General features: G+C 40.6%; 1 protein-coding gene across 2 annotated transcripts in view; it reads left to right on the top strand.

Moving 5' to 3' along the window:
• The window catches only part of BABAM2 (BRISC and BRCA1 A complex member 2), a 171,784-nt gene extending 150,185 nt beyond the window's left edge, over window positions 1–21,599 (top strand). For both annotated transcript variants that reach the window (XM_039569042.1, XM_010393724.4), the window contains exon 12: window positions 9,395–21,599. In XM_039569042.1, coding sequence (XP_039424976.1) covers window positions 9,395–9,458 — 64 coding nt within the window. In that variant the 3' untranslated portion in view covers window positions 9,459–21,599. The remainder of the gene's footprint in view (window positions 1–9,394) is intronic.
• Window positions 21,600–21,927: the final 328 nt, after the last annotated feature.

The following is a 21,927-nucleotide window of genomic DNA, read 5'->3' as shown; positions in this document are numbered from 1 at the left end:
CCTTCTGACTGGTTTGTCCTAATGAATATCCAAGGAGGTTTCTTTTATGGTTTGGTATGTTGCCTTCGGCCCCTGTTGATAAGCAATCTGGCAAAGCAAAGCGAATGGCATGATGAAATCAGTACTTTCACCTGCAAGCAAACTTTGTTTTCAGGGATGCTGGTTGTCAGACTCGTTATGGATGCATCTGTGGTGTAACTCTTCATTTCTGCCTCTGAACTACAATTAAGGGATTCAATAATCTCTTAAAGATAATTCAAATTTTATTACTACTGTGAGCTCCTCTCTTCTTGCATCTCTACACTTGTCTTTCCTTACAAGCTTCAATCCTGAATGTATTCTTGCCCAGTCTTTCCTGCTTTCTCTTACTACTTAATATCATCACTACTTTCACACATTCTTTACCTTGCCTTTTATGCTTTGAAGAGGTTCCTAGTTGCATCTTGTCTCACATTGACTCTCTCCTTCAAATCTAATAAAGAGTTTGTTTAATAATTGCTCTCCAACAGTAGAGCTCATTGTGCGTTTACGTAGCCTAGATGAGAGGAAATAATATGTGTCTTGAATAAACACTATCCCTTTAAAAAGTTAACCTTTACCTGGAGTGGAAAAATATGGCTATGACACTTCAGCAACTAGGAAAAATAGAGGAGACTTGTCATGCTGTAGCTCATAGGACTGGAAATTTCCTGCAAATTAACACTCTATTTAAAAAGACTCTATGAAGACTGAGTTTTTCCATGATGGCCTTGGAATATCATTCTCATGATCCACTGATAAGGAAATGGAGTGACCATGCTGTGACAGAGATATTCCAATGCACCCTTCACAGACACTCACTACCCTGTGGGGAAAATGGAAGTTAAGAAAGCAGAAGCAAAATTTGCTATGATCTAAGACCACAGGCTTTCAACTGACTGAAGTAAATCTATTTATGTACATTGTGGAGAAGGTGAAGGAAGTGAAGTGTTTTATCTCTTGAACTGACTGGCAAGCAGAAGGCATTGATGAAACTGTTTCAAAATGAGAGGTTCATTTTTCTATGCATGCTTTGGAACACAGATTCACTGTATCTGTGCAATACACCTTTGTAAATTTTTAAATATCTATATCATAAATCTGTGAGACATTAAATACCAGAATCTTGATTTCCAGATGATTTTTAAAATTTGCTTTCATAGTTACTGGCCTTGGTCTATATTAACTGATTATGTCCAGTAGCTGTAATTTTTATCTGTAATTGTCAGTAAAGGTCCATACATTTGGGAATGCATATATTCTTGGAACCAAAGTTAGCATCCTTTGCAAAGTGATGACCCTACTTATGCTGCTGCTTTAAAATAAACATTAATTGCCAGCCTACATAATGATCTGCAATCCTGGCTCCACAGAAGTTCCCTAGAACTCTCTTCCTTTATATTTTGCTTTTAGTCAGATTGTTATATTTATGGTTGTTTCGTGCTTTGAACAGATTGTCAGAATTCATTTTGCTTTATGGTAAGTTGGGCAGCAAAGTCATCTTAACTTTTACAGCAAACCAATGTTGAATTCTTCACTTTATTTATAAGATCAATTGACACCATAGGTTTTTGGAACAGATGCAAATGTATAAAAAAATGAAAATTTAATTTTTATTTCTGTTTGCTTCATACGGATTAAAGCCACCTGTTAATTCTGCAATCACCAAACTGTTGAAAAACATGTCTAAATATAACCATTTTTTGTACCTTTCTGTGTGACTTGAATCAGAAATGGCAATAACTCCAGAAAGAACTTCTGGAGCAAAAAGATATTGTTAGTAAAATACAGAAAACAGCTTTTGGATTTGAGTGAATTTTAACGTTTAAACTTCTGATGTGTACTTGATTTCACTAGTTCTGCCACTTCTATTTCCTGTTATGATTTCGGTAGCACATGTTTTGGTTTGTTTGTAATTTTGGAGACTGTTTCTGTTGTGCAATATTATAAACTAAGCTGAAAACAACCGTATTTCTCAAAAACTTACGTTTTGATGGCTGCCCACTGCAGACCTCCAGTTCTCTTGATGCTTGACTACTGTTCTGTCCATCAGCCTGGTTGCACAGTCAGTGCCTTGCATAGACTGGCAGATAGAAATAGGCATAAGAAGTTTACTAATCTCCTCGTAGGTAGTTCACAATAAAAGGAGGTAGAGAGAGAGAGAAGTATTAGAAGAGGAAGAGGGATTGTGATGCATTTGTTTTGGCACGTGGGAAAAAAAATTGCTAGCAGCATAATGGCATTGTGCACTGACTCCTTTGTACATTTGTGTGTTTAAGCAGTTACAGTAGCCATAATTTAAGAACTATTGTCTTGCTGTTGTATAAACACTTCAGATGTTTGCTTGGCATCACCAGTTCTGGAGGTGTATAAAATGGAGAACTGTGTAGACATTGTGTTTCACATAAAAGCAAAATATTTGCTATAGATAAAGCTGCCTAGTAAGGAAATTAAAACCACATCCCAAAGAGCATACCATCAAGAATCTTACTTTAGAAACATGAATACATGCCAAGTATGGTTATGTATATTTGAAGTGAGAAAGAAATCCTGGAAGGTACCTATGTCATTCTGCCACTGTGCTTGGATAAATTTTTGTGATGTTCGGATTTGAGTGGTGTTTTAGAAATGCTGCTGTCTCCTGATTGCCTGGTGCATTCCATAATAGTCCTGATTATAATTAGCTCCTGAGCCTTTGCCACCTGGCACCCAGCCCTGTTGTGGGCCTGCCTGCTACAAGCCCAGTTCCAGCTAGGGAATCAAAAGTTAGAGTGCTGCGAACTATTTGTCACTTCAGTTTCTGTAATATCTTAGATGTGGAGAGAATGATACAACAATCATTTTCTCCTAATACAGGTGTCATAAAATGTCTGCTGTAGAGTCAATCTCCTGTTACCCCATAGTTATCCCAAAGCAGGAGCTGGGGTTATTCAGCTTTGCTGTGAGTGCTCATGTATCTTTAGCGTGGTGAGGAATGCTATGGAAGTGCCTGTGAATAAATAGACAACATGGTTCACCCAATGGAAATATGTTTTTAATGCATTATATATAGTAAAAATAGCAAAGAGGTTCAAATGTCTCGTGTCTGAGTTTTAAAGGAAAAAGCTACACCTCAAACTTTGGCTTGAGGCCTATTAAAAGAATGGGCTTTCAGTAAATTTCCACACTTCTGCATTCAGTCCTTGTTCAGTGCAAGGCATAGAGATGCTGGAGGAGGGCGTAAGTACAGGTTAAGGACCTAATGAGCAGTTACATGGAATATGACCTAAATACATACCCACTGTTGGAATTAATGTAACAATTTATTAATTTAAGTTCCTTTTGTTAATTAGTGCTAATGATATTAAATTAGGTAGGTCCTGACAAAAGGAATTTAGAAAGAAAACAATTATATATATTAAAAAAAAGACAGGTTGGCATCTTTGATTTTGTTCTGTCAGAAACAGCAAATTTTGAAAGTTTCGAAAGTTACGGTAAATACCTTCTGTACAGGAGGTGAAGTATTGGGAGTTACATGACCAAACCAGCTGGATGTGCCTGTGTGGTCACAGGAGGACAAATCCTCTCATCTGGCATCCAGAAGGTATTGTTGTAGGTGTTCAGTATTTTCAAAACAAGTTTTCATTGTGCCAAAACAAGTTTCAACAGGAACATAAAAATACAAAGGCACACTACATATGTACGTATGATCCATGCAAAAATACTTTGTGCTTCAGAAAGTGAATAATCAAGTGACATTGATAAAGCCTGGAGAAGCTCTTTTATAATTCTAATATGGCTATGCTGTTGAAATAATTTATGTAACAAGATTTTATTGCCAAGTGTCAGCATAATCATACCAGTCTGGAAGGAATAGGTCAAAAACCTCAAGAAGCCTCAGGCTATCCTTCACTCTGACCTACACCCTTCTTAATTCTTGTTTTCACCAAATTTAATTGGAAAAAGGGAGAACATTGCTGTTCAAGCTAATTTATGAAGATCAGTCATCTATGGAGTTGATGTTTTTCTGTCCGGATTCAGTGGAATTGAAGAATCTTGTAGATGTCTTGAAGCAGTTCTTCTAGGGTACAGCAGGAAAGAAATACAGGATGCAAAACGATGTAAATCCTAGAAGTACAATTCCTTTAAAAGAAATGAACAGCAGTTGGGATAAATGCCTGAGATTCTTGGTTGTATCTAATACAGCTGGGCAGGATACAATTCAGTCCTTACCTCAGTCCCAGGATTATTCGAACAAACTCAATTTACCTGCTGGACAATTCAGACAATAGAGAACTACTGAGGAGAATGGGGTACTACCTACAGACCTTACTTCAGAAGACTTGGAAGGATTAAGTAGAACTATTCAGAAATCACCATGACTACAGGAGTGCCTGCCCAAGTCAGATCTATTAACTTGAAAAAGTTGAATAAAAGAACTCCTGTTTTCTTGTATGCCTTGCCTAGAATAGGAGAAAATGGATGTATTTGTCAAATACACTGGCTGCTATGATTTTGAATACACTAAGGGTCTATAATTAGAGCCATATATTTACAGAATTAAACCACAGTTGCAGTACTTACTAAAATATTTTGCAAGAATTAATTAAAATATTGAAGTAGTGGGTAATATTTAAGAATAAAGTTTGGTCTCAAAGCCAGTAGTAGGAAAAAAATCCAAATGCAATAACCTGAGTCTGCCTTCAGATGAGAAGGAACACAATGCATGTGCCTGATGCAGTGCAATAAGGTCTCTGTGTCTTTGTGAAAAGATGAAGATTGTGGCTCAAAAGCTTTAATTTGCCAGTAAGGTCGCTGTGCCGGTAGCAGAAGTGTTGCTGTACTGCTGAGTCTGTTCCTGATGTGGAGCATCATGATTACATCATGCCCTTCATTTTCCTTGAAAGTCCCACATCTTGAGCTGAAACAAATAAAACATGAGTGCAAATAGGGCTAGCATGGTTGAATTTGAGATCAGCCTGCTGGAAAACTTGGCACTCATGAATTGAGGAGTTTAAGGGGAATCTATTTTGTGAATCACTTGGGAAGATGATTCATCACCCCATGATGATTGTCCGGGTCCCAGACATAAAAAGCAGAAATCTCATTGATACAACATTGTGTATATTTTTTTCCTCACAGAGTTTGAGTCTTGATGTTCTGCTCTGAATTTACCACGTGAAGATTTTAACAGAAGTAGAAACACCTAAACAAATGTTTTAACTTTATTACACTAGCAGTGGTAACTAGAACACAATTGTATAGTTGGCTATAGTACCAGTCCAGCAAAAGCAACAGCAGAAATCAAGTGTGTTAGGATGCTTTCACCATAAATACATAGGAAGTGTTGTTTGATGGGAGATTGCAGCTACATAATTTAAAATCTTTGCAGATTTTTAGCATAGATACGTGAAGGCAAAAGGTATTATCAAGTGGTCAATGCAGATTTTCTACCGACTGCATTTAAAAAACACAGCACTAAGTTGCCCTGGGTAAAAAATTGTACTATTAGAATGAAATTTCACAAAAGCATGTGAATTCTGAGTCAAGTATGTTTTAAGCACAGCAAACCCACACCATGGGATTTAGACATGTATGGGCTTCTGGAGACCTTGTACCACACTCAGTGCTTCGTATCACTAGAAAATAGTAAGCAGCAGGTGAGCCAATTCTACCTTCTTTTAGACACTTACCACTTGCAATAATAGCAAGACTTTCTTTCCACTGGATAATAAGGTGAAGGAAAGAGAAGTGCTTTACTCTCAACAGATGTCCTTGAGTGTAGCACCTGGAATTCATTGTACTGTGCCAAGTGGTTAACTACAGCAAAATGTATTGTTTTCTGGAGTTTTGAAGAAAAATTTCCATAGAAACCTCGTAACTTATTACCTTGAACTTGGAAAATGACCATTTGAGGGAACAAAAACGAGTAGACAAAAAACAATGGAGTCTTACAGTAAGAAGCTCAAGTGTGTGTAAGTGTGTGAAGATTGGCACCCACTCTAGGCTGAAAAGAAAGCAACTCTTTAAACTGTTTAAGCTGAGATCTAAACCATTACGAGAAGGATGCAACACTCAATGTGTGTTTTACTTTACGTGAGTGTTCATTGTACTCAACACTCACGTAAAGAGTATCTGTGGACTTTGTACAAATTAGTTTCTCTGTACTTAAAGGAGAATTTACGCAGGTCTTTTGAGCTTGGTGTGAGGTCAGTGTGATGCAGACCTACCAAGAACATGGTAGATGAAAGCAGGAGAAAGAAGGATCTCCCATCTTTCCCAGAAATGAGAAAAGGCATTGGTCAAAAGCTGATTTCTGCCATTTGACACAGCCTTCAGAGACCACAGGTCAAGTTAGCTTTCTTCATCTTCAGTGTAATTCAGCAGGTACCCAAATTACTGTTGTTGGGTTTTTTAATAGCAGTTCTCCAGAGCTGAAATACATATCTAGTGTGTATAAAAGTAATAATTTCAAAATAGTTTGGAGATAGCTTGAGAATATCGTGTGACAAAGTTTCTGAAAAAAAATTTCAGATATTTTTATATGAATTCCTGTGGTATAGCACACATCATAGTTATTGAGGGTATAAATTCATGTGAATGTGTTAATGCGAATAGGGTATGAGGAATGCATCTTTTTCCAAAGTTCGTGTTTATATTCAATGTTTCTCTGTGCCTGAATGTACAAGATGCTGGAGTGTGAGTGTTGTCTCTTGATATAAAGTCTTTCTATAAGGAATAGCATTCCATGTGAAAGAGTCCTTTACCATGCAGTCTATAGCAGAGTATTGTCCTTCAAAAAAGTTTATATCGCTCTTAAAGTTATTTCATGTCGTCTGTTGTGACATAATAGTTCATGTCAAGGTCCTATTTGGGCAGAAACATGTACACTTTGACTTCAATGCCAGATGGTTGATAGATGGAACTTACTCAGAAGGTGATTGGTGCTTCTTTTCCTCCTTACTGGTAATCTCTGCAGAGGAGAAAAAATCTTGTAATTTCCATTTCACAGGAAAATCGGGTGTTTTAACACATGGTTTTGTCCCAAACTTTGGATGAAAAGAAAAAATTTAGAAAAAATTTTCCACTGTTCATTAAGGAGTTTCATTTACCTTCTCCTACTTCTCCCTCCTTCCTCCTCAATCTACTAAGTGTGCTGTAGCTGATACAGTCCGATCAAGTATACTGAACTTGTGGATCTCTTAGCAGGGCCTATTTTGTTTTGGTTTGGGGGGGTTAAGGGAGCGGTGTTAATTTTTTTTTTTTTTTGTGTATGTGTGATGAACCGTAATTATCTCCGGTTTTGTTTCATCTGAAATATCTAAGGTGTGTGGGAGAGGGACAGAAATGGAGGAACATAACCTGAGTACACTTGTGGCACTGCATTTGCTTCAGTCTGGAGAAGACCAAAATGATAAGGGCAACTTTAAGCATGTACTTTGAGGTATAAAAAGAAAACAAATAGACACTTAAAATGATGAAGTACCAAAGGAATTTTTGTAGTGTATGCAACATCGCCAAGAGGTTTATATGAGCTACCAATGAAATAACATCCTCTTTGAAACAGTACGTCTGATCAGAATGTAGGGGGGTGTTGGACTTAGTTTTGCAGCAAAGGATACAAGCTCTACTGCAGGAATCAGTGAAAAGAAAGGATGCAAGTGTAGATAAAGTTGGTGTGGGAGGGTGTTTGTGGTATCAGAAGCATTCGTTCTGGAATTTACCTAACAGAAAAGGCATATATAATTGCTGCATATAATGCAGTAAGTGTGGGTTTAATACAAAGTACAGACATGCTATAAAGGAAAAGAAATAAAATGTAGGAAAATAATTCTGATTGTATCCCATTTAATAATTAAGAATTTTTCCAGTTTTAGAAGGGGAAGTTTTAAGTAACATTTATCAAGTCAGTTAAGATCATGTGAATGGAAGAGAGTCTGCAGAGAAGCTGTCAAAGGGGAAGGGAGAAGCTATTTAAAATAAGCAGAGAAGCATGATTAAATGTAAGGACAGATAAACCAAGAAAAAGTAAAAGATACCCTGACATTGGCAACATGCAGGTGATACTTCTTGAGCTAGCAAAATACATAGAATTCACCAGGACTTACAAAAGCTGCAATTTCAAAGGTATGGTAGAAAAAACACAGATACAGAAATGGCACTCAGCTGTTGAGATCAGGGGACAGGCAGACCTTCTCAGCTGGTTTATGTATGAGTGTGTGCCAGCATGAACAATCACTTTTGCGGGCATGATGATGAAGGTTGTTTTCTGAACTTTGCTTCAATAAACCAGAGTGTGTTCTGTAAATACACAGCACAATCTTGTATGCTATAAAATGTGTGTGTGTGCTGGTTGTCCTCTTTCTGGTTTCCATTTCTGGGATCAGCTCCTCAGTCCAGAAATGCTTTTACTTTCCTTTGCTCTTTTAACCTTTGGACAGCATCTCATGTGCGTTTACAGCTTGTGCACAAAAGCTGACTGCAGCTATCTGTTAATTAATTTGCCAGGCACAACCTCACAAAGAGAGAGGAGCGTTCTCTTTGTGGTCTTGCAACGTTTTTAGGTGTGAGGAAGTATGATTGTTGTTCGGTGATTGCCAAAGCTTCTACTGCAGTTATGAAACACATTATGATTGTGAAGCTGCTTGGTGTGTGTTTCATTCAGGAGGTAAAGCAGCAGAGAGATCAGGAATCTAATAAATGACATTGCAGCTATTCTCACTTTAGATTTCTTCTTGGTGAGCAGAACAGGAGAGAAATTTATAGAGACCAGTGATACAAATAGAAAACAAAATTTAAAAAAAAAGGGAAAGTGAAAGTTCGGTGCAAAACGCAGTAGGCAGAAACCAAAGGCAAAATGATGAAGCAACTTCTACAATAACTGGCAAACAAAGGGCATCCCTGGGACATCTAAAATACATTTATTACATGGTTGAGTGTCTCAGGACAAAAAACTCAAAGGTACAGTTCTAACTCAGTTTTGGATATATAGGATTAACTATATGAGTCACTTGATCCTTTGTAAAGAAGATAGACTAAGATCCAAAATATACAAAGCACACTTCAGAAAAGGACATTATCCTATAAATTTTGAAGTTTACTAAAAGGAATTACAGTTCATCCAATGTTGCTGGTATTATCTTATGTAAACTGCTGCCATCAGCAGTGACAGTGTCAAGGTTTCTCTTAGGAGACAGATCAAGAGCTTATCTCCTGCACGTATTCTGACTTCACTGTTTTCCTGCTCCATTGCCTTGTCTGTCTTTGGGCCTTTCATACCATGTGTGAAGCCTTTTCCACACAGGGGAAGTAGGAAACGTGGGAAACATCAAGTGCTTCAATTCATGCTTTTAAGATTACTCCTTCCTAATCATATATTTTCTGTTCTTTTCACTAGGACATATTTCAAGACATTTGTCCCTCAGTTCCAGGAGGCAGCATTTGCTAATGGGAAGCTTTAGGCAGCTTCGGGCATGGAAACTATACTGGACAGATCCTTCAATCTGCACATGTCAGCCCAGAAGAAGAATGCCTGGAAATGGATTGGACTATCTTGATAGGTGCTTTTTTTGCCTCTGAAGTGGTTTTAGTAGCTTCAGTTTTTGAAACAAAGACCTCACTAGCATGCTTAGAACTGAATATTTGATATTAGCCCTGCCCCTTTGTCTCTGCCACCACCATTCCTCTATGTATCTGTTGGAGTAAATTTAAAAGGGCATGTATTGATATGATAACACTTTCTTGTGCCAACAATTTCATGTATGTTATGCCTTGTTTCCTTGTCTTCAGGTGGTCTAAATTGTATTTTTTTCCCCCATGGAAGTATGATGTAGTGTGTATATTTAGTTAACATTTTCAGCTTATCCTAAGAAAACATAAAACTGCCATATGTACCGGGAATGCCTCATGGACTGTGCAGTGCCATATTCTGCCTTGGAGGTTTGCGTCTCACTGTGCTTGTTACTCTCACAGGTATGGATATGAGTTGCACACTTCAACTCTCAGTGCCTTTCCAGTTGGTCTGAAGTTAATATGGCAAGGTGTTTGAGGTTTGGTGGTTTTTCTGATACTTCTGTTGAAAGCTCATCTTATGTGAAATGTTAGGCTTTTATGGTTTGTTTTTATTTCCAGTTGTACAATTTTGGTGTTTTCCTAATGAGCACCCCGTGCCATTACAAAAAAGTTCTGCTTCTTTAGTACCAACATGCGAGTAACTAGTTATATAAATCAGTATAACAAAATAAAGCTCTTTCATAGACCTGTAATTTTTCCAAATAAGATAAATACTGCTAAGAAGCAAACTTTCAACAAAGGAATGAATGATGTCTTGGAAAATAACTGATGAAATAACATAGGGGCTGTAGGTATTTAGCTTAATGCTTAAGTTCAACATATCTTCTCAGAAATTATTTTTAGATGTATATAACTGGAAACATTACCTCCCCTAATTCTGAAATGCCAAACACAAAATCCCAGCTATTCATCCTTTCTTTCCTGCTTGTGTCAGGCGCACCAGTTGGGACTAATGGTCACGATGTCACTTCCCCAATTAATTTGTGAACAGACCAAGGTACTTTCCAGTAAGGAATAAAATTAACAGAGTATGTTGCTTATAAATGGTATCTGGAAAATGTGCCCTACTTCTGCTAAATACAAGGAACTAAATGAACAGTACGCAGATGATACAGTGGAACTGGAAAACATTTAATTTTAAATTATTCACTATAGCACCACGTGCAAGGAAATCTCATCAAACTACTTGATTGGCAGTATTCTCCTACCCTTTCTATAACTTGTTATTTCACATGAAAAATAGTGCTTTTCAGGGTTTATATTCACCTAGGAAATACAGATGGGTTTTGAGTAGTGAAGCTTAACAATTAAGAATTATACAGATAATTCACCTCTAAAAACTACAGGTATTTTTAGCTAGTTTGTGGGGAAATTTTAATTTAATACTGAAGTTTCTGGCTGAAAATTAAGCTGCAAACAAAATCAGAAGTTTTATTTTAAGTCTGCAGAGGAGATATATTCTGTCCTGTGACCCACCCCTTTGTGACTCTCAGTGCATTATCTGAGGACTGTCAACAGTTTCAAAGGTCTGAGCCTGAATTCCCTCTGTGGAGACATTGCATGAGGCTTTTGCATGCTTAGAGCAGATGTGGAAGGTAATGGGTCTATGTGAATAGCAAAATCATAACTGAACAACCTCAGATGACTTAAGAACAAAATATTGTTTAGTATACTGGGATGATCTCACATCTACATTTCTTCAGGTCAAAGCCAGAGACACATACTCAAGAGTAAGCCAACCTTGTGAATGGGGTGGGAGAAGGCAGGTGGCTAATGGAAAACATTTGTTCTCATAATGTTCAAAATCTGATAGAAACAATCTCTAGCCATCTTCAAAAGGTATAAACCAAACCCTTAAGTTGCATCAGTACATTCCTGGAATCTTACATTTTATAACTTTGCCTTTGATTCAGTGTTGTAGTGATTGCCCCATGAACACACTGTGTGCTTTATATACCTGATTGCCCAAGTGGCACCAGTATTTTTTTTATCTTTTCAGAAGTTATTGTCATTCAAAGGCTAGCAATTGCACAGTCGTTTGAAAAGAGGTCCACCCTTCAGAATTTAGGTTTGTTTTCAACCAAAAATGCATCCTTCACCTCAGTCCTAGTTGTTTTGGACAATGAACCGCTTTATTATTGAAGAGTTTTAGAGCCGTGAAAGAGAATATTTTGAGGGTACAAAAAGCCTAAACCAGCAATTAATTGTGCTGAATTCAATAGTTTCACCAACTTTTCACTAACATACATAGAAACAAATCAATAGTTTCAGTCTAATTTTAATGTCATGCTACAATTGGTAGTATTTTGGAAAAAAAAGGTAGAAAAGATGAAAAACTGTACTGTTTGTGTTTAATGTAAGTCTATCAATTTTTAGATTAGAAGAAAAGGTGGTTTTGTTACACTTAATGAACATTTTCTTTATTTCAAGGCCATCCTGCACTCTTTGACCTACATGGTATTTTATGGATCCCTTTCTAATAGTTCTCAGAAGTATTGGGTGTTAGCTCTCCAAGTGGGGTATTGAGAGGAGAGACACTGGAATGAATGAAAGCTTCTCTCCAGAAGAATTTCCATTTAAATACTATACCAGAAGAGAGGATTAGTTTGAATAATTTTATATCACACCAAGTATCCATTGAAGGCATTTAAGTTAGCCATGAAGGCTGGGATAATGAGTTGTAGTTATTTCTGTTATCTCCTGTTTTATAATTTCCATTGTGGCCAGTTTAACGGCCCTGAGACTCTCAGCGCTTCCTTCCCTATTATGTGATATGTGCAGTTGAAGGGAGCAGTCAGACCTAGGCTATTTTCCTTTGCTTATGAGAACCACAGAACACAGGAGAAAAAGAGCAATGTTGCAAAGGTATCGAAAAGCCTAAACTCTGTTCTGTCCTAGTTTTGACTGAAAGAATGTGGTAAGTCTTGAGTTACTAAGCCCTCCTAATGCATGGTTTTCCAAAGGTCCTTAAATCACAAACTTAAGAGTCAAGCCTTCATTCGTCTGCATACACAATCCACTGTGCTAGAAGTAATACCAAATCTTAGGATTCAAAGTCAGACTTTCGTCAACTTGCTGGAAGGACCAGACAAACAGCTGGAAGAATAAATCAAAGTTAACTATACCATACATGGCTTGGCCTTCATTGATCTTTCCATTGTCCTGGCCACTGCTTTGTTGATTGGCACTTTTCATTTGCTGAATCTGCACTCCCATTCATACAGAGAGTAGACTTGAGTCAGTTTTTGAGAATAGAACATTGCTGGAGCTAGCACAGATCTGTGCATTGTTAAACCCTCCCTAGGGATGTTTCTGTGTATATTCCCTTTCTCTAATCCTGTCCAGAGCCTACAGCAATAAGCATCTTTGGTGACTCAGTCAGTGGATGAGATTTAGCCATAAAGTACAGTGCTTTAAGTCTCACTTCAGGTGGTTTTACACAGAGCTTTCTTACCTAGGAAAGAGAGGATTAAATCTTGAGTACTCTCCATTGAGCAGTGCCCCCTAATACCAAGGCTGGGGGTTTAGCAGAGCTCAGAAACCTGTTTTAAGTGATGAGTAGGGACTGCAGCTTAGACATCCTTCTGTGTCAGTACTCTTAACCAGAGAAGCAGCAGGCAACAGAAACCTGTAGCAGCACGTGAGGGTCACCAGTGCAGGTGTGAAATACATTTCTAGCACTGTGTCTGTGCAGCTGTGGTACATGAAGATGAAAGGACGAGTCCTTTGTCAGTAGAGAAGGGAGTTTCTTACCTTTCTAGCTTTGTGAGAAAGATGTGCTGCAAGGAGGTAGCAAGCTTTGGACACAACTTATGACCATGATTCTTAATTATGGGGTGCTGTTCCTTGCCCTGTGAAGCAAATGAAGTCTGTGACCAAACTGAACTGCCAGTGAACATTCTTCCCTTAAATTGCTTATGTCTCTGTAATTGATGTATTGTAATGCTCATTAAACCTAAAGGTACTCTTACTTCTTAAATGTTACTGAAAATCCCTTAAGTCATCTCCTTTTCAGTTTTTATTTTCAGGTATCTGTCCTCTTCTGGGGCAATTTTGCTTCATCCTTACTAGTTACTGCTGGTTTTAGCAAACTTGAGTTCTTTTTTTTGACAAGGCAACAAGGTGTATGCCAACATCTTGTGAGCCTACATTAAGTGTAGAACTATGTGCTGTAAAAATAAGTAGAAGCTATTTTTTATTTACTAAGCCAAGTGTTGTGTTCTCCACAACAGAAGAATTCTGAGGAAAGGCTGTTACCAGAGCAGAGAGGATAATCATGCTGATGGCACTGGGTACATTTTTTTTTACCAAATCTTCATTTAATTTCCATGTTAGCAAATTAGCGGGGGCAAGGTGAATTGTCCCTTCCTGCAGGAAGCCTAAATAAAGCACTGATCAGACACCATTTTATCTTGTTTATACTTTTCATCAATAGGGTTTTCCCCTACAGGGAAAGACAGTAAAAGTCTGAAAAATGTCTACAAACAGTGCAGGGTTTTTGTAATATTTTAATTTACTGATTTCTGTAGATTCAGAGAATAATTTCAGACTTTGTTCTTGAGAAAGGTAAACACAAATATCAGAAACATGCAAGTAATTTTAGCTATGTAGGAAATAAAAATCTGGCAGTCTAAGTATTATTTTGCAACAACTCAAGAGTTCTGCCATGTATTTCTGAGCATATGCCTTGAAAGGCCATGGCATATTGGTGATTTTAGTCCTGCTTTTCTTATTCTGTTCCCTGTCTGATGTTAAAAAGCTCAGGTCTTGGTTCCAAGGCACTACACAAACACCATTTTGTTAAAGTGGTAGTTACCAAGCAAAAAAGGCAAGGGGGAAAACCAATATTGGCTGCTGAAAATAGGCCTTAAATCATCAAGAAATCAGAAAGGAAGCAAGGTATGGCAGCTGCCCTGCCACTTGCTGAGTCTACAATATATGGGCCTTTAAATGTGCCCCCAGTACAAAATACAGGAGGTTTTTCTTGCAGTGCTAAGGAATAAATGCAGTTTTAAACAACAGGAAGTAAAGCAAGCATTTCATTGCAAAATACACACTACGAGTCTAAAGTTATTTGTGTCTACAGCTCCCCGTGTTTCTCCTGTCATCAGAAAGGTTGAAGAATTAATGCCTTGTGCTGCAGCTGCCCGCAGTGAAAATTGATCCTTGGGGTACTCCATGTTTTCATCCAACTCTAGTTAAACCCTAATGATGCTTTTTCTGTCCCTGAGGATGGCAAAGCAATACCAGGGAACAGCAAATCTTACACTGTCAGGGGTTTCTGTTCCACTGCTGCTCCATTTCAAACCCTTGATTTGGGTGGGGCAAGTACTCTGTAAGCCTTCAAGCCTGCCAGCAATCAGGGTACATTTTATTTCCTCGTTGTTTATTTGAAATGGTTCAAGCTGATCCTAATTTGACATCCTGTTTCCCTTATTCCACTGTCCCTTTCAGCAAAATTTTTTCAGGACTAGTTTAAAACCCAGAGCTGTCGAGGTTATTTGTGTCTTTCGAAGGGGATGTAGCACTGGTGCAAGAGTAGCAACTGGAGGTTGGAGTCGTGTGTTTCTTCTCTGAACTGCAGTGTCAGCAGCAGCCCAAGCGTTGCACACCCCTCCCAGCAAACCTCACTTGAGCTCGGTGTGACGGGCTGGCAACCTGGGGTGCCAAAAACCCAGACCCATTTCTTGCGTTTCCTCAGAGGAGCAGCAGAAGGGCCTCTGCTGGCTCAGGTGCTGTGTGTAGCTTGTGAGATCCCGGCTGCAGGAGGTAACGGGCTTTGGTTGCTCATCAGATGGGACTAGGTTCATTTTTGTGCCCAACAACACAGGAGCTGTGCCAGGGGGAAATGCCACCCTGCTGATGCTGCCGAGGCCAGGCGTTTCCTCTTTATGCCTTGATAGGAAAAGGCAGCCATAAAATCCAGCTGCAACTCAAGTACAGCCCTGCCAGCTAGGGGTGATTTCTTGTGTGTTTTGGCCAACTGAGCCTGCTCTCTGATGAAATAGGCAGTATTGTCATGCTGTGTTTCCTAGACTTTCTGCACTCACCTCCCTGTCCCTTGTATCCAGTAGTTGTTGTGTCTCATCACACCCATTCGCCTCTTGACCGTAGGGGAGCTCTTGGGCAGCTCACAGGTGAACCAGGAAAGAGGATGGCATCTGCTGGTTTCAGCAAGAAGGAGGTGAGTTTGGGTGAATGAGTTTGGACTGTGAGAATTTGGCTCGTCTTCCTCAGAGCACCCACAGCCCTGGTAGCCAAGAAGAAATGACAGCTTCTGTCTAATGGGGTCAGATAGTAAATGGAGCCGTTTCCGCACAGTGGTGGCTGGTATATAATTATACACTGGGCCGTGGCGTGGCTGGTCCTAATAGCACCCAGGACTCCTGGGAGTGACTCAGCTGCTGCTTGGGGCTAATTATGGGCAGGTTGCATGAAAAACCCCCACAACTTGATCCTGCCTTCCTCTCCTCCAGTGGACAGGTGTTCAGCAATGACCTGGATTGCTCATACGAAGCTGGGTACATGCCTGCTTGTGAGGAGAAGGCTTTTCAAAGCAAGGCTGTGAGGAGCACTCAGAGGTGCCTGGTTTGAAGAGGAGGTGGTATCTGTCAGAACATTGCTCGGGCAAATCCGATTCCCTCTCTGGCATTACCCATTGCTGGAGTACTTTATAAGAGAGATTCAAAAATAATCTAATCGCTTGGTTTGTCATGCTTGTGAATGGCAGGAGTGTTTGTTCTGCACTTGTCATGGCCATTTTGTTGAACTGGGCATTATTTTTATTGTGGTGCTTTAGAAGTGGATCATGGGTCATGGCTCTTTGCAGAAATGAACCATGTATTTGGCACTGTGATACACCGTGGCAAAAGGGTCCCCACATTAGCTATATACTGTGTGAAGTGTTATTCATGTTCTCTGCTCCTGAGGTACTTTGGAGCAGTCTCAAGAAGCAGGGAAGTTAATGCAGGGGAAACACTTAGAGGGTGATGGAGGTTACCAGCATGGCTTTGTATAGACCCCCATCTTTGCTAAGACCTTGTACTGATTTTAAAGCATATACCTTAAAGAAACATCAGAAGTATCTCCCTGTGTCTAGCGTTACATGCACCAGAGTAGGGAAGTTGCAAGAAGCTGTTGAAATGAATTTGCAGGGAGTTTCCTGACTGCTTCCTGTCAGCTCTGTTGGATTGTGTTTATGGAGAAAAGTTACCAAAAATTCTGCCTCGAGAAGTGGCACCATGAAATGCACAAATCTCCGGGAGACCAAGCCCACAGCAGAGTGTTTCCACAAGAACATGCAGTCCCGCAGTGGAAGCAGTGCCCCCCAGAGGCTGGGGCATCTCCCTGGAGATTGGTGAGCCAGGAGTAGGCAAAGCCATGGTGGTCCTATCCAGCAACTGAAGATAGTCCTGCTTCAAGCAAAATGTGGGACTAAATGACCTGAAGACAAACCTTTCAGGTAACTTGGACATGGTTTTAATTAATTATTTAATTATTTATTTATTAATCCCATTTTTTAATATGATACAGATCTAAGCACAAACTGATACTATCTCCTTTAAAGATTGTTCAGAGGCAATAGCACTTGAAAACAAAATGAAGAGCATAAGTGGTGAGATTTCATAAGTTTATTGTTTCTAACCAGTTTTAGATCTTAAAAGTGCGAAGCCATAAAATTTAAATAAATGCAGTACTTTTTCAGTCATTTACTTGTGTTAGTAGGCATGGCTGCAAAAATGTGGCTGATGTTTGTACAATACGGTGCTCTTAAGTAACTGCCTAAGCTAATTCTGAGCAGAGCAGCTCGAGTACTTGTTGATGCACTATATATGTATTGCATCATCCCTTCATTTTTATGAAAGGTACCTTGATGTTGCTTTGAAGAAAAACCGTGTTTGGATTTGAAAGTAGGCTGGGCCTCCGGAGCCATGCTCCCTGTATACAAACAAGATGCTTCTTCAGGGAGGAGCTAGGGCTAGAAACTGGTCCAACCTGCGTTGAATTCTGGTTGTTCAGACCACTTAAAGAGCAGTTCACAAACAGGAAAGAGTTAAAACCGAGTGAAATTAGCTGCTTTGTGGGCCAGGGTATCCAGGCCGACTGGCAATTGTGGCAAGAAGCCCTGTGCATGCCAACCTGAGAGGCCTGTTTGCAGGGTAGTTAGCTTTTACATACTGGCATCTTGCTATAGAAAAATAAGAATTGTTTTGAGGTTTGTCTTTGCACCTTGTCCTGCCACTCAAGATTAAATCTCTCAGACAAAACAAGCTGTTTGGGAGGCGGACCAAGAATGCCTTTACAGTGAAGAAAAATAAAAACGCTCAGCCAACTGTGATTAACTATTGAATGCAAAACACTCCCTGGGTTTTGTTTATTTGTAGACTGTGGAAAAAGCTCACAAACGATGCCATGCTTTCAGTGTGAAAACACTTCAGCCTCTGCATGCTCTGTTCCTGGGGGAAGGAAAGGATTTTGTCCAAGCTGCTTTGGGAGATGGCTGTTTTTTTTCATTTCTCTAAGTGTTGTTTATTTGGTTTTGCAAAGGCGATGTACCCAGTTTCCTCCCATTGTGCATATTCCTGCCCCCAGCTGTTCGCACCTGAGCTGGACTTTGTCTTCCTCCCCTCTCACTCCACTGGGCTGGACAGGCTGGGAGCACCCAGCTCAGGCACAGTGCTGCCAGATGCAGTGGCACGCACAGAATCCTGCTGTCTTCCAAAAGCACTCCCCATGAGCACAGGGAAAAGTTGTCATTAAAATTAAAAAAAAAAAAAAGAAACAACTGCCTGTGAGCAATTGCTTATTGCTTGCTGGCAGCTCTGAGCATCCCGAAGCTTTGAGGCAACCTTTGGAAATGACAGCACACAAGGAGCCCAAGCCCTTTGCAGTGTGCTTCATGCGTGTATTTACCTGTGCATCGTAGTAAATGACACTGTCCAGGTGTACAGCCAGTTTTAGGTTTCAGGGAAGGGAGAGAAAGTGGGTGCTGGCAGCCAGAGAGGGAGGGAGCAGAGGCTTGTTGGCACTGTGCCGCTGTGGGCCTGGAACAGCACTGCTGGGTATTGTGTTTGTGCTGGAAGGGCTGAAGGTGGAGGCGAGTACGTGGAATTGTGCAGGAATGCTCTTCAAGGTCAAGGAAATGCAGAAAGTTTACAGTGTTAATTGGGAAAGAAAAACAGGATTATTAAGACTCCTTTGGCTCCTGTTTTCTAAATTGCAGGAGTCAAGGCGTTTGTATTTTGTCATTAACTTATTAGTGCATTTTATATGCAGTGCAGGACAGGTCTGTTGGGAATTTTAACACTAAAAGCTGTACTTTCATCCCTCCACGGCACGCTGACATAACTGAGCTCTCTGAAGGAAGGACCATAGAGTGCAGCTTCTTAACATTCGTTATCAGTTGAGTGCAGATTAAAGCACAGGCTCTGCAATGGTGCCTTCTGGCATCACAGTACCACACATTTCATGATGAGGGCAGAATCAGAGCTCCTCAGTCCCAACTGTACAGGTTGGGTCTTCCTCACTTAAGTAGTAAAACTGCAAAAGGGACAGTCTTAACAGCAGAACAGACAGAAACAGGCAATGAGATTTGGCCCAAACAGACTCTTGCTTAGGAGCCATTTGCCTTCTATGAAATGTGAGCAGTATGCAGTTTTTTAAATGGAGGATTAGGTGCTCCTGTGGTACAGCTTTTTCCTCAGGCTTGGGCTAGAAAGCCTTTTGCTCCTGTTACTGCAGGTGTCATCAGGACACACCTGTATGCACAGATATGTGAGGGTTTGGTTTTTTGTGTGGCTTTTTTTTTTTTTTTTTTTTTCTTCTGGGGCTATTTAGCTGATTTTGTTGACAGAAAATATAAAGCCAGTTCTGGCCACTCCCTGAAGTCACAGGGAGCAGACTGCCAAATTAACTCTTCCCATCATCCTATGTGACTCTTTAAAAACAAACCAGAATCCAAACCCCATTGCAGCAGGTTCTGTGCATGTGAGCAGCAGAACTGATAACATCTAATCAGCCTCTTTGCCAAGGCAAGACAGCAAGAAGTTCTTGCTTTATAACATTAAAAATGCTTTGTAGTTATATAGGACTTTTCATGTGAGGACATCAAAGTGCAGTACAGGTATTAATTAATTAATTAGGTTTCACAACACCCTTGTGAAGTATTTGTGTCCATTTTACAAACAAGGGACTCAGGCAGAAAGCAAGGATGTGATTTGTCCAGGGTGCTCCGTGGCAGGACAGGAGCCAGGCCCAGCCGTGCTGCAGCCAGCAGCATTGCTCCCACGCATTCTGGGGCAGGGGGAAGCCATGTCCAGTGTCGCTGTGAGAGTGGGAAATGGCTCTGTCCTCAGCCTGAGCCTCTCCTGCCACATCCCACTGGCATTTCCTGGGAGCAGATGTGCCAGGAAGAGCAGTGCAGAAGCTCTTGCTGCCCTTGTTCTGTCTCTGCAGCCACCTGGCCTGTGCCCAAGCTGGCACATCCCATCCCACAGCCCATCGCCAGGACAGGCCCGGGAGGGCAACATAGGAATGGCACAAGGCTGAAGGTAGTGCCCTCCCCGAGAGACTTGAGGCTCTTCACCCCGCTCCATCACCAGCATGGCCGTGCCCTGAGTCACCAGGTGCAAGGTTTCAGTCCTTCAGACTACTGCTAAGAGCTGGAAGTCTCTAGACTCTGGTTGGGAATAGGCAGGGTTTCCCCTGGAGCTCACTGTCAACCATGCAAGTATCACCCACCTTGGCTGGCACCACCCAGGGCCAGGACACTTCTTCACCTGCCTCTTGGGAGGCTCCAGCTGATGCCAGGTATGCTCAGCAGCCATCTCCTGGTCACCTGCAGGAATGGGCCCTGTGGGAGGCACCAGTCCCTGCCAGTCTTGTCAAAAACAAGGAAGCAAAGGAGCTGCCACCACAGCTCTGATGTGGTGGAGAGGAGCCACCATGCCAGCAGAGCTCCTGGGGATTCCCCTTCAGCTCCAAGCAAGGTGCCCAAAGCCAGTAGGAAAAGGGGTAGTGCCCAATAGCTCTACCTCCTACAAAACCTCCCAGTGGGAAGCACAAGCATGCCTGGGAGAGAGGTTTGGGTGAGGGAAGCACATGGGTCTGGGGCTGAGGGCAAGTGGCCGGACTGGAAGCCTCTTTCCCAACAGCAAGGAGGTGGGGAAGAACTTGCATGGTGCTGCTCAGCTGGCCTGCTCCAGCAGCTAGGTATTCTGGCCTCTCAGGAAGCTGCCCCAGAGCTCTTTGATCACCAGAGAGAATAATGGAAAAAATTTGATTTAATAGAGGTCAAATTAACATAGATTCCATTGGCTAAACAGGGGAAAATCTTAAAATAGAAGATGTTCCTTAAAAAAAAAATTAAGACCAGATGAGCCTTGTCCAACTGAGAAGCATGAAATGTTCTTCCTAGTAGGTTGTGGTTATTTTGTAATAACCATGCATTACACTGATATGCCCGTGTAATTGTGTGCAGGGAGAACAGGAGTAGTGTGTAGTATAGAACTGCCAGACACCCTCAGCTACCATGAAGTAAAGCCTATTCATAGTGGCCCATGTTTTTCTGATACATCAGTAAATCCCTTCCTTGTGTCATTTTGCTGAGCAAGACCTCTTCCCTCCCCCCACCCCCCCAAGCTTTGAGCCCATAACATCTCATTTTTTCATTCACTCTCCTTGAATCCCTAATGCTTAACTGACTACAAACAGTTTGTAAATGAATGATGCCAGAAGACAATGTAGTATCAACTTTCATCTCTCCTTAATCTCATCCAAATTTTTGGTGTTTTGACTGAACTGAAATGTGGAAATTCCTCTAAAAGCATAACTTAAAAAAAAAAAGACAACAGATCCAGTTGGCCAAGGTATGGTCTTCAGGCCCCAGTTCAAATACAGCTTTTAAGCACTTGCTTAACTTACTAATTGAAGTCAATGGGATTTCAAGCACTTTGCTGAAATAGGAGATTCTGTGGACAAGGTTTGTGCCAGTACGTTTGTAATACAGAAATAAAGCGGTGCCAGGTTTATTTTGGCTCTGGGTTTCTTTGTGGTGGTGATTGACAAATCCACAGAATTGGACTAACACCAGAGAGGTGATGACTGTAAGAGAAGTGATGACAAGAAATAATAAATTTTGAACTGGCAAACACTCTAAGTTGGGCAGACTGAAAACCTCTGCGTAAGGGAAGAAACAAGTCCATTTATGCTGATAAATGCACTCTTTTCAGGAAGACCTCCAGTTAACCAGCAACTAATGTGCTGGGACAGCTAAAAATTTTGAAGCAAATCCTTTTGTAAGTGGTGTAACTACACCAAAGCTTTTGGGAACAGACAGGTTTACATCACACAACAGTC

Source organism: Corvus cornix, chromosome 3, assembly GCF_000738735.6.
Source record: "Corvus cornix cornix isolate S_Up_H32 chromosome 3, ASM73873v5, whole genome shotgun sequence".
Taxonomy (NCBI): Eukaryota; Metazoa; Chordata; class Aves; order Passeriformes; family Corvidae; genus Corvus; species Corvus cornix.
The sequence above is the reverse complement of the archived record's forward strand: the minus strand, read 5'-3'. Positions and strand labels throughout refer to the sequence as shown.